The sequence below is a fragment of the Alosa sapidissima genome, chromosome 17, assembly GCF_018492685.1.
Source record: "Alosa sapidissima isolate fAloSap1 chromosome 17, fAloSap1.pri, whole genome shotgun sequence".
NCBI classification, from domain to species: domain Eukaryota; kingdom Metazoa; phylum Chordata; class Actinopteri; order Clupeiformes; family Clupeidae; genus Alosa; species Alosa sapidissima.
In genome coordinates, this window is record NC_055973.1 from 17611331 (window position 1) to 17625000 (window position 13670).

The 13670-nt window shown below is 41.3% G+C and overlaps 1 protein-coding gene and 1 long non-coding RNA gene across 2 annotated transcripts; one reads left to right on the forward strand and one right to left on the reverse strand.

The window, feature by feature from the left end:
* Nucleotides 1-4676: 4676 nt before the first annotated feature.
* Nucleotides 4677-5119, reverse strand: LOC121688096. The gene is made up of 3 exons (XR_006024497.1): nucleotides 5031-5119; nucleotides 4832-4939; nucleotides 4677-4741 (listed from the first exon to the last, which is right to left on the reverse strand). It is a non-coding gene; the product is annotated as an uncharacterized LOC121688096 (long non-coding RNA).
* Nucleotides 5120-8807: 3688 nt separating this feature from the next.
* On the forward strand, nucleotides 8808-10476 carry LOC121688929 (paraneoplastic antigen Ma3 homolog). The gene is made up of 3 exons (XM_042068841.1): nucleotides 8808-8911; nucleotides 8996-9323; nucleotides 9445-10476. Exons 1-3 carry the CDS (start codon nucleotides 8808-8810, stop codon nucleotides 10474-10476), a joined length of 1464 nt encoding a protein of 487 aa, XP_041924775.1.
* The last annotated feature ends 3194 nt before the right edge of the window (nucleotides 10477-13670 follow it).

Sequence of the window (13670 nt, forward strand, 5' to 3'; positions counted from 1 at the left end):
GACGAATGAAGCTGTCCTCCCGACCAGACAACCCCATTCTAAGTAAATGCACACATATTCCCTCCCGGGATCAAAAGAGTATAGGCCTACATATCTGTGTTTATAGCCTCCTATAGCCTATGTATTGCAGGTGAGACATGAAAAAGCAGTTTTAGAACAATGAGTTTTGCCATGTTAACCTATGGAGAGTGACTGCCTGTGGGTCATGAAGGGCAGTTATTTGGATGTGCGGTGGCCTTACCCACGTAAAACAGAGTGAAATAACATTTTGTAGCCTACTATAGAAACATTAGGCCTATATCATTGGAAACATGTATTATTCTAGCTATATAATAGTGCATGGTATAACCATGAGATAGGCTACAGCGCTTTACGATGACGGCAATGAGTTAACAGAAGACGCAATCTACAGTAGCCTATCTGAATATCTGAAATAACACCTATTTGAAGTAGGCCTATTATTCATGTCACATATTGTGTGTTAGTGTAGGCTACATAGCTTAAACTGTAGGCTATGTTTAAACTGTATTTCGAGTTTAATGTCGGCATGGCGACTTTAAAGTCGACACGTCGAGATTAAAGTTGACATGACATTTCAACTTTATTCTCGAAATGTCGAGTTTACATGTCGACTTTAAAGTCAACATGTCGAGTTTAATCTTGCCATGGCAAAAATATTTTTTTTCTTCATGTGTGGCCCTAATACTCCGTCGTATGGATTCAATAAGCCTAGCTGCAATGTGGGAATCAGTATTTTTATTCAGTGGTGGTCCTGGATTACGTAGGCCTAATTAGTCAGAATGGTGGTCCCTGGTTCACAATCAGTTGAAAACCCCTGGGCTACTGCACTTAAAGCTTAAAAAGATTGAACGAAGCTTCCCGAACTTTTAAATGGCAGACTGGCATCGGGTGAACGAATTTCCCCTCTTAAAGACAAGCTGGTGTAGCTTATTGGACTACTATTAAAATGCACCGATGGTAGCCTAGGCTATGTGTAAAGTAGGCTATCGCATGATTTCATGCACGTAGTGCATGCCTAAGTGAAAAGGGCATGGCATCTGTCAAGTTCGCACAGGGCCTCGCACCCCCTTGCGATGGCCCTGCAGCTCAAGACAGCGGGAAAAAAGTTAAAATAGGCCTATGTGATAAACCCGGAAAAAGTTGACAGGTTTGTTTCGGTGACGGTCCTGGTGGTTATTTGTGAAATTTTGCAAACGACAGCCTTTTCAAGGAAGGAGTGGTATAGCATGCAAGCTCCCAAATTGACCCAGTAGCCTACAGAAGGTATCAATAAATTGTTGGGGATGGGTCATGCGTTTTTTTCTCAATCATTTGGAGGGTCAGAAAAAAATCTTGCTTGTGAGGGAGGGTCGTCTTTTTTGACTGATGCTCCCAAAACTCCTCCGGTAGCCCCTTAAATAAATAACGAACTGTCCCTTAGGCCAGGGGTTCCCAAACTTTTCCACGACAAGGCCCCCCAAATGCCACTAGGTTCTGGCCAAGGACCCCCTTATTAAACCCATCGACAATACTACGGCAAATGTAAAAATACATTAAGCTAATCCTAATAATTATTTTAGCCACAAACACTTGGAGCATACGCGATGGAGCATACAGTGCATAAAAATTGTATTTGGGGATTTCAGCTATATGAGAGCTATCACGACTATTATTCCCAGTCATTATCATGGAAAATATAATGTTCAGATATGCGTCACATTATTATAATGGCATTGTATAACAACCCTCATAGTAATAGGTATATTTAAATTTTTCAAATGTATTTATTTGTTGCTTTTATTTTTCCCTCCAACTTGCTGAGGCCCCCCTGGCACCCTCTCACGGCCCCCACTTTGAAAACCACTGCCTTAGGCTACTGAATGCAATTTATATATTTGATAGACGTTTATTGCTAGTCTTACAATGATCAAAGCTGTAGATTTTGGGCGGGGGGGTTCTCACCAAACGAACTGAGAATGACACTGGATCTAATGTCCACACACAAAAAGGATACACAATGCATAGCCTACATTTTGACAATGTAAGTAAAGTATATGCAGCGTGATACAGGCAAATGTAGGAATCCAATAGCTTATTAGGAAACAAACGTTCAGTGTTAGAACTACCAAAGAACATATTTAATTTAATGTTGCAGACCAATTACACTCGCAATATGTAGGCTAATTGACACTAGGGGCTGTATTTTGGGCACCAGCGCATGGCGTAAAGCTCGTTATTCACCCGCGGAAAGTTTATTTGGTATTTTGCATGTTTATTTTTTAAGCATTGCGCCCAAGGGTGTGGCAATTAACAACCTAGGGAGGGGCCTGGCGCGTTGTCTAAAAATCGCTATCATACACCACCTAAACCTGGTCAGAAGTCAATGGCGAGTTGTTCATATGCTATTTTAAGAGCGCATGTCAACAGTCATATTGGCAGGTGCACGCACCATCCTTCTATCATTCATGAACGCACACCAGCGCAAGTCCATGCAAAGCATTACAAATTGCACGATTACAATGGGAAACATAATTAAAATAAAGATATTACGAAATACTGTACATCTCATGATGAGTAGTTATTCACCATCATTTGCAAATTGGTAATGACGGTTAAAAGTGATTAGGGGATAGGCGAGAGACACATAGGCTATGGAGCACAGCTGAAGACGCACTGTCACGAGATATAAGCAACTCCTCTGCAGGATAAATGTTGTTTTATTCAGTCATTTGAGCAACATTAGGGTAAGTGTTGTGTAACCCAGGTTTACAAACTAACCTATAAGAACCCAAAATAAGATAAATAATAATAAACGTCAAAACATTGTTTAGTTTATTGATTTATATTTTATTGACTAAGAAAGAAATGACAACAGAAAATATGCATTGCAGATATTTGATTAAGTGAATAAAAATGAACTCTATAGCTTTAATGAGTAAGAAAATGTTAGAGCTCCCTCTACAGGATGTAGTGAGAGAAAACAGGGAATCGAAACTTAACTAAGAATTCGTCAGTCCAGAAAAGAAAGATACGGAGCCCCGGATATGTCATGGGGGAAAAAAATAATAAGTTGTGGCCACAAAATAGCAATTCGTTCCCACAAAGTACTAATTTGTGGCCACGAAATATTAATTCGTTCCCACGAAATAGTAATTCGTTCCCACGAAATAGGTAATTTGTGGCCACGAAATATGTATAGTCTAACGTGCACTGGACAGCTGGGTGAGCAAATCAAGCGCCAGTAGAAGCCTGTCGTGTCTTTTCTCATCACTCCCCACCAGCTCTCAATTCTCTGGTTTGCAGTAGGGTACAACCGGGACGATTGAAACAGGGGACGAATTAAACATTCTGGTTTTCTCCGAGTGCAACGGTGATAGACAGACATCATTTGGACAAAACATAGAGCATCCAAATGCCATCCTGTTACGTCCTGTTATCACGGAGTTACAGGCGATAAACGATTTCTGATGGTCACAAGTTTACTTCATTAGCGGTTTATTTTTTTTTGATTATTAAAGAGTGTTTTTCATTTAAAGGTTTGACTTCATGCTTATTCAGTAGAGTATTTAGTGCTCTCCCCAATCCCAGACGTTCACATTGCATGTTTGTTTGTAATGGATGCAAAACAGCCTATAATGCTAAATGTCTATGGGGAGACGATTGAAACCTATTTGTCCCGACCAGGCAGTAAACCCCATTTATTCTAAGTCAATGCACACGTATCTGTGTTTATACTATATGTGACCCCCAGGGGGTGCTCAAGCTCACAATTTGTATAGCTAAGCTAGGCCACCAAACAGAGCTCTCCCTCAAACTATCTAGGCAGGTTATGTCCAATGAAGGAAGAGGAATGGAACTGATGTAATCAAAAAATATACATTTATTAGACACTAGACAGACACTATAAATACACTGATCGGCAATTAGGACAAGCAAATGTTCCACATAGGCAACAGTGGATGAAATTCTACAATAAATAACAACGATTGAATAGGTCTTCCAGATGAGTTACAGTGTATAAAGTCAAATACATTAATAAATACTTCACATACACAATCTAAAAGCACTCCAATCTGCAAGAGGCACTTCACACCAAAATGGGCCGTACACACAGACACGGCGTTTCACACTTCACACTAGTGAGCACTGCAAACGAAGCACTGTCCCCATAAGAACTATTGCACCATTCCCAGGCCGAACACGTATTACAATGACTGGCAGACAAAGAAACAAACAAAACATTTAAGATAGCAGGTTACCACCAGCAGGCTTCCCCCTAGGCCCACCTAAGTTCCCAGTAAACATTCAACAGATGTGGTAGGTTCCCGAGGCACATACATACATTAATTAAAATAAAACGAAGTAGTTAATTCCAGGAAAAACAGTGGCTTGGACAGACGAAGGCAATCCTCCTGTAATAAAAAGCATAAATGGTTTGTAATGCTACGTTTGGTAGCATCGTAGCATAAACGCCAAAGTCAATTGTACGAAGGCCAATATCTTATTCAAATGGCTGCAGTCAGCTAGTTACGCTTTTTGAACTGCGGCACTACTTCCTATTACTAAATGTAGTAACAATTAAATCAGGACTAAATCTCCGATTGAAAGACTAGCTACGTAAAAGGAGTTGAATGAACTTACGTTTTTAAGACCAGCCAAGATGAATTAGACGGGCCAATAAAGTTATACCAGTGTGGATGACTAATAGCTGTGCACACTCTCACCAGCATCAGCGTTGCTTCTGCCCATAGACAATATCAAGACAGGAAACGGTCAGAGCTAAAAATACTACTTGTTACGTCTGAAGGAAAAGGGGAGCAAGTAAACTTACGTTGCTGCAAACCAGTGTGGATTCACTACTCGCTATTATGCGAGCAAAGTAGACTTGAAACTGCGTGTACCATTTACTGGTCACCATACGCACAGACACCAGGCCGAGCTACAAACAAACAATGAACCGTGTTAAGTGCTACTCGATGGAAACAAGTTTAGTGTTAGAGACCAAGACGTAACCTTCTGAAAAGACTCACGTTTTCCTGTTTGCACAGCTTATTCCACAAAGCTCACTCTTCAACGCACACCGCATTATTGTTCTCCTGTCCGCATCTCACTCCACATTTAAAAGGAAGCGCTACTGGTACCACCTGATCCAGATAATCAGCGTCAGTGGGACGGTCTTCAAGCTGCGCTTCCTGTCTCAACCACCCTACCCACTACATATATTTTATTCAGGTGAGACATGGAAAAGCAGTTTTAGAAAGATGCAAATATATTTGGGGCCATCAGGTAGGGGGTCGAGTTTTGCTATGTTAACCTTTGGAGACTGACAGCCTGTGGGTCATGAAGGGCACTTATTTGGATGTGTGGTGGCTTTAACCACATACAAACAGAGTGAAATAACATTTTGTACTATAGAAACATTATATAATTCGAAACATGCATTATTCTAGATATATTAATGGCATAGTGCATGCTATTTCCATAACCACGAAATACGCGCATCACCATGACGGCAATGAGTTGTTAAAGGAGAATTCCGGTGTGATACTGACCTAAAGTGTATTGAAACATGATACCGAGTGTGAACGTATGTCTCATAGCCCATCTCGACTTGTCCCCTGCACTCCAAAATCTGGCGCTAGTTAGCCGATGCTACCAACAACTTTTTCAGTAGTGGTGCTTCGGCATCGGGCTAGCCATGCAAATAAATCACTGTTTTACACCCATTTACGAGGCTCAATGTATCTCCACACTTCATTGGTAGACTTCCTAGGGCCCTGACATTTAAAACGAGACATTGAGAACTTTGAAAAAGCACTGGTAGTTTACTTACAAGACGATTTATACAGACAGTATCTTCACGTTCAAGTTTAACGTTTGCAGCCATCTTGAATTTAGTCACGATAAGTCGAGCAACGAGTAAGAATGAACAGGTATGATAAGGGATCAGATTCCAAAAATAATTCAGTGGAAATGCATGGATTCCAGTTTCTTCCAGTAGCAGCAACTGGAATCCATGCATTTCCACTGAATTATTTTTGGAATCTGATCCCTTATCATAGCTGTTCATTCTTACTCCTTGCTCGACTTATCGTGACTAAATTCAAGATGGCTGCAAACGCTAAACTTCGTGAAGATACTGTCTGTATAAATCGTCTTGTAAGTAAACTACCAGTGCTTTTTCAAAGTTCTCAATGTCTCGTTTTAAATGTCAGGGCCCTCGGAAGTCTACCAATGAAGTGTGGAGATACATTGAGCCTCGTAAATGGGTGTAAAACAGTGATTTATTTGCATGGCTAGCCCGATGCCGAAGCACCACTATTGAAAAAGATGTTGGTAGCATCGGCTAACTAGCGCCAGATTTTGGAGTGCAGAGGACAAGCCGAGATGGGCTATGAGACATACGTTCACACTCGGTATCATGTTTCGATACACTTTAGGTCAATATCACACCGGAATTCTCCTTTAACAGACATGAACCAAGACATAGCCCAGCAGCAATCTATCTAAAATAACACATACTTGAAGTACCATTCATGGTATGTTGTCAAATATTGAAGTTGTGGGAAGTTTACATAATTTAAGCTGTATGTTTCATTCTTCCCCCATGCTGTTTCATTTGTCCCAGCCAGGAGGGACGAATGAAACATAACGCACATTCGACTTCTCCTTAAATAACTCTTGAACGGTTTTGTTCAGAGCTGTAAATGCAACTGTATTTGACAGAGGACAGATGTAGGTTGCTAGTGACAAAATATTAACTTTCAGTGTTTTACAATGTCTTTGTAAATTACGTTTCATTAAAAAGTGTTTCATTTGTCCCGGTTCTCCATCAGCCTCGGCGTTGCTCCTGACCGTCCATCTATCTCGGCACAGGTCCTCGGGTCAGCGCACCTCTGCGACGCGACGTTTTACAAAAGATAGAAGTGCCCGATATATGATTTCATCAGCGTGCGGCGTATGCAAATAATAACAAAGAAATGGAACAGTGATGGGTGTGTGGGTAGATGAGATGAGGATGGGGAAAAAGTGAGAGTGAGGAGGGGGGGGGGGGGGGATGAAGATTCACCTTCAGCTATCTGATGCATGTTTTAATGGAAATGTTCACGGCCGCCTTATAAAAATACGCAAACGAGAGAGACACGTTCAAGTCGTACCTACGCCGGTGCAGGGACCTGGCTCTTAATAGTCTGTGGAGATGCCTCTCGCTAATAATGAATCCCTCCAATGCCAGGCTTTTCAAAATGTCTTTGTATTTCATTCCCAGCCTAAAATAGCACTCTACCATACTATCCCTGTATATTGTGTGACAGAGACTGTTCCTGTTTGAGGAGTTGCGCTTGATTTGCTCATCCAGCTGTCCAGTGCACAGCCTATAGGCCTACCTATTTCGTGGCCACAAATTACTATTTCGTGGGAACGAATTAATATTTCGTGGCCACAAATTACCTATTTCGTGGGAACGAATTAATATTTCGTGGCCACAAATTAGTACTTTGTGGGAACGAATTGCTATTTTGTGGCCACAACTTATTATTTTGTGGGAACGAATTGCTATTTCGTGGCCACAACTTATTATTTTTTTTCCCCCATGAGATATCCGGGGCTCCGTAGAAAGAGAACGAAGACGGAGGGAAAAAGAAGCGCTGAGAAACGATAGAGTGTGAGAACATTAAAAGAAACCAAATACAACTAAACGACTTGGTTAAAGTCAGTTTAGGTCAAGATTTGAAGTATTATACTTTCAGATACCGTTTGTGTGAAACGAAACGTGCTGTTTAAAGCTACAGCCTTTTATTTTTTTGTCCATTTGAGTTCTAGCTCCAGAGTATAGCCTGCATCGTCATTGACTAGCAGCATTATCTGTTTTGAGATTTTTTTTTGAACGTCATCAGTTTTCACAACTTCAGTTTTCAGAAAAGACTTTATTGAAGATTTGCCTTTCTCAGTTTGATTGTGTAAATGTAACGTAACGACAAGATGGATTCTACTACACACAGAGGATTAGCCCGACTGGAAGCGTAACGTTAACTAACTTTCTCTTTTTTCCAGTTTCTCAATTTCTACAATAAGTAAGACTTTTCAGTTCCTTGGATAAGACAGAAAAAGACTTTGATAGAAAACCGAACCTAACAAACTGAGAATTGACTGCTACTTGAAAAAAATATTTCTTTGTAAATGTGAACTTGCTTGTATTTCTGTTACTAATGTTGAATTGCTCCACATGTTCTATTTGGATTTGAATGTGCATTTTGATTTGAGGGTTTGAACTGAGGTTTAAATCATTCCAATAACTTGAATTTAAAACTAAAATTTAGTAGAGAATTTAGCTTACAGTAAGATTCAATTATTTTTTCTACAAAATAGGAAATAAAAAGACAAATTGTTTTCTTTAAATAGGAATGAAACTAGAAACAAATAGGAAGTAAATAGGAATTAAACAGTGTTAAAGTGAACTTATGCTACTGATTGAAAATTTAACTGAAACAGAAAGGTTTTTGATTGAATGATTATCTTCTGAGCTTTTGTACCTATGTATATAATTTTCATTTAACTAAAATTCTAAACTTGCTTTAACCGTGTGTGCTTGTGTTTTACACTCCTGAAAAATACCATAGATCTTCTGATGGCCCAGATTTGAAGTTAGTCTATTGTGTGACAATCAGTTGCACATTTAATGTAAACAAGTGTTACAGCTTGGCGAGCGAGCAGCCAGGAGGAGTATAGTATAAAACACAGACTAAAAAGCACTAAAAGAAATAGATTCACTTGACTAAAATTGATACAGTGAAAACTTAGAACCGAAAATGGAAGTTATCCAGGAAAAGGGAGTTAAAACACCTAATGCTGTCCTAATCAGCGGCATAACAGAAACCGATACAGATGAAGAAATATTTGACTTTCTAAAGCAGTACGGTTCAATTGCTAGGCTTATTCCACTTGCAGACACTAGCTCAGTGTCAGGGAAATCCATAATAGTTTAATATAATTCTAGGAGTGCTGTACAAGACCTTCAGCCCCTCTTACCTCGAACCCAGCAATCCCGTAGTGACTCCAACGTGTCATATAGTGTTGTAGCTCTGGCCAGTGTCTACACGCAGCAAGCTGGAAAAGATATAACTCAAACTTACCTGGATGAACTAAGAGAAATAGCAAAGCGTAGCGGAAAAGGCTATGAAGAAGTCCTGAAAGAGATGTTAACAGAGATTAGTGAAACCATCACCACTACAGAGAACCTTGAGCCAGTCACTGTTGAAACAGCTGAAGTTGCACCTGACAACATCACAATCACAACTTCTTCCAACGCTGGTGCCATTGTCACTGTAGAACCACAGACACCTCAAAATGTTGTGCATAACAGTTCAGTGCACACAATGCCAATAGGGAGAGCTTCAGTAACTCCCATCTCTCTCTAACAGCGACCTGAATCCTCCCGACATTCAGAGAGTAGTAGTAGAGCACATTGTACGCAACAATGACTCAATGGCTCATGGCCATCTACCAATCAGACTGCGAACCTTTTCTGGTAGGACACCTCGTCCGTCTAATGAGGTTGACTATGACACCTGGCGTGCCAGCGTAGAACTGCTCTTACAAGACCCAGCCGTGTCTGATCTTCAAAGAGTGCGGAAAATCTGTGACCGTGTATACCCACCAGCTTCTGATATTATCAAATCAGTTAGCACAGGATCTCCACCAGGAGATTATGTCAAATTATTAGATTCAGCCTTCTCCACCATGGAAGATGGTGATGAGTTATTCGCCAAATTCATGGGCACTTTCCAGAACACTGGTGAAAAGCCATCAGTTTACCTACAGCGACTTCAAGTGGCTTTGACTCTCACTGTGAAGCGTGACGGAGTGCCACCTGCTGATGTGAATAAGCATCTCTTAAGACAATTCTGCAGGGGATGCTGGGATGACGCACTTATTACAGAACTGCAATTAGAACAGAAAAAACAAGACCCACCACCATTCACAGAGCTGCTGACATTGTTACGCACTAAAGAGAACAAAAATTACTCTAAAGCCACACGAATGAAACAGCACCTAGGTGCTAACAAGCAACATGCTACAATAAATTCCCAGATATCATGCTCTTGCCAACAAGAAGAGGTTACCCAGCTTAGCTCAGTCACTGTTCAGTTGACAAAGCAAGTTGCAGAACTCCAGAGCCAGCTTGCCACCTTGGCTGATAAAAAGCAGACATCCAAAGCAAAGACAACCAGTGGTGTCAAACCACAAAAAGATAATCAGAACTCAAAAGCTGAAGCAGAACCTAAATCTAAAGCTACAAACAAGCAACAGGCTGTCCAGCCTAGACCATGGTATTGTTTTAAATGCGGTGAAGATGGACATATCGCAAAATCCTGCAGTAGTGAACCTAATCCTGCATTAGTGGCTGACAAGAAAAGACAATTACAGAGACGACAGTGTGAATGGGAGTCCCATGATGGTCACAACTTTTTAAACTAGAAGAAGTTCCTGTTGCGGGACGAACAGGGACTGGACTTAGGAAAGAACGTCTCACATGTCAAAATCTAATCCTACATGACAAAACAAGATACAGATCACACACAACAAACGTACCCAAGGGGTTGGTTGGCACAAAGTGTACCACCCAGATAAGAATAGCTGGAAGAAAATGCACCTGTTTATTAGACACAGGATCACAGGTCACGACTATTCCCGAATCCTACTACAACCAATACTTAAAGCAGCCCATCCATTCATTGAACAATTTATTGAATGTTGAGGGAGCTAATAGTCAAGCTGTCCCGTATCTGGGATATGTGGAAGTCACCATTACATTCCCAAAAGACTTTGTAGGAGTAGACATGGAAGTGCCAACCTTAGCATTGATTGTTCCAGACCTTCCCTCACAGTCTAATATCTTAGTTGGCATGAACACATTAGATGTGCTATACAAAGACTATTCCAAAATACGAAATGTCCAGCATATTCGCCCGCAGTTTGGCTACAGAGATGTATTGAAAATCTTGCAGATACGTCAGCAACAGTTTACTGAGGGAAACATTGGTCTTGCAAGACTACCTGGCAAAGACCCCAAAGTAATTCCAGCTGGACAGAGTATGGTCTTATGTGCGTCTGTCACAGTCAAAGAACTGCACACTGACGAATGGGCTATTCTTGAACATCCAACATCTCCTTTGCCCGGAGGACTGATTGTAAAGACATGCATGGTCACTATTGAAAACAAACAGCATTCTCACTTACCTGTAGTGATAACCAATACAGCAGATCATGATGTTCCAATTCCCCCAAGATGCATAGTAGCCCAATTGAATGCAGTGCAGTCTGTGCTTCCCAAAGAAACGCCCCTTACAGCCTCCAGCGATGTTAGTAGCATGGCTGCAAGTCCAGAATTCAACTTCAGTGATTCCCCCATTACTCCTGAATGGAAGGAAAGACTAACACAGAAATTGCAGAAAATGTGTGATGTGTTTTCCCAACACCGCTTGGACTTTGGATGCACTGACAAAGTAAAGCACAGAATTAACTTGACTGATGAGACCCCATTCAAACACCGATGTCGACCCATACACCCTGAAGATCGAGAAGGTGTTTGAAAGCATCTCCAGGAGTTGCTAGACACCGGAGTTATAAGAGAATCTGAATCTCCCTTCTCATCGCCAATTGTCGTGGTACGGAAAAAGAATGGAGACATTAGATTGTGTGTAGACTACCGCAAGTTAAATCTGAGAACAGTGAAAGACGCGTATGCTCTTCCGAATCTTGAGGACACTTTCATGGCTTTGACTGGATCGAAATGGTTTTCCATTCTTGACCTAAAATCTGGTTATTACCAGATAGAGGTTGAAGAGGCTGACAAGCCGAAGACCGCCTTTGTGTGCCCGTTTGGATTCTATGAATTCAACCGAATGCCACAGGGAGTAACAAACGCGCCGAGCACCTTTCAACGCATCATGGAGAAATGCATGGCAGGTCTGAATCTGAAGGAAGTTCTTGTCTTTCTAGATGACATCATCATTTTCTCTAGAGACCTAAAAGAACATGAGGAAAGATTGTTTAGAGTCCTGAATAGGCTAAGGGATTATGGCCTGAAACTAGCGCCAGAGAAATGTGTCTTTGCACAGACCTCTGTGAAGTATCTAGGTCACATAGTATCTCACAAGGGAGCCAAAACGGACCCAGACAAGATAGCCGCTCCAAAATTCCATGATTATCTATATGGAAGTTCTTTTACAGTAGTTACAGACAGCAATCCTCTAACATACGTGCTGTCCACTGCTAGACTAGACGCAACCAGTTACAGGTGACTGGCCTCTCTATCCACATATAACTTCAAGTTAATGTATAGAGCAGGAAAACAGAATAACGATGCTGACGGATTGTCGAGACGATCACATGGAGAGCTTTATGACGACCTCACATCCTAGAAAGAGCGTGAGCGTATACAAAAGTTCAGTGAAAGTCATCTGTGCGATGATGAAGTCACCTCTGATGTTGTCCGAGCCATTTGTGAAAGCCGCCTCATCCAGATGTCTGCACCTGCTGCAGAGGCTGCGTTTGTTGGTTCTTTGACAATGGATACCGATGCCATACCAGACAGTTTTGTGAATGAAGATCAGTGTGGAGGATTACCTGTAATTTCCCACCTGTCTAATTTCGACCTTGAGGAGTTGCAAATGGCAGATCCCTGTATAAGAGAAGTCATTAGACAGATGAAAACTGGAGAGAAAACATCTCGTTCAGTGAGAGAAGCCATTCCAAAGTTACCTTTTCTGCTTAGGGAACTGGATCGCTTAGTCCTACAAGATGAAGTTCTTTACAGAAAGCGAACAACAGGAGGTCAGATTACTTACCAGCTTGTTTTGCCAGAACAGCTTCAAAGTGATGTACTGAAGAGTTTACATGATGACTTCGGTCACATGGGTATAGATCGCACTCTAGATTTAGTGAGGAGGCGATTCTATTGGCCCAAAATGGCTATAGATGTCGAACACAAAGTCAAGACATGTGGACGGTGTGTAAGAAGAAAAGCCTTACCTGAGAAAGCAGCTCCACTTGTGAATATTACCACCTCCAGACCCTTACAGCTTGTCTGCATGGATTTCCTCTCAGTAGAGCCAGATCAGAGTAACACTAAGGACATATTAGTGATAACGGATCACTTCACCAAATATGCCTTAGCGATTCCTACACCCAATCAAACCGCCAAGACGAAAAGCCTTTGGGAACACTTGATCTCTCATTATGGCTATTCAGAACGTCTACACAGCGACCAAGGCCCTGACTTTGAGTCCCGGTTGATAAAAGAACTATGTGAAATTGCTGGAATTCAAAAAGTTCGAACAACACCTTACCATCCCAGAGAAAACCCAGTAGAAAGATTCAATAGAACACTCTTGAGCATGCTGGGTACCCTGGAGAACAAAAGCAAAAGTCGCTGGCGAGAGTTTGTGAAAACGCTTGTACACGCGTACAACTGTACAAAAAACGACATAACTGGGTTTAGTCCATATGAACTCATGTTTGGCCATGAACCAAGGCTGCCAGTAGACCTAGCTTTTGGACTACCCTTGAGAGACAAAGAACATACATCACATTCACAGTACGTACAGAATCTGAAATCAAATCTTGAGGAAAGCTTCAAAATTGCAGCTGAACATTCAAAGAAAATGGCA

Bases quoted from the DNA above. Each gene is read 5' to 3' on its own strand.
- LOC121688929 (XM_042068841.1), top strand. From the start codon at position 8,808: ATGGAAGTTATCCAGGAAAAGGGAGTTAAAACACCTAATGCTGTCCTA. The intron at 8,912-8,995 runs GTACGGTTCAAT...ATATAATTCTAG, and splicing joins ATATTTGACTTTCTAAAGCA to GAGTGCTGTACAAGACCTTC. The intron at 9,324-9,444 runs GTAGAACCACAG...CCCGACATTCAG, and splicing joins ACGCTGGTGCCATTGTCACT to AGAGTAGTAGTAGAGCACAT.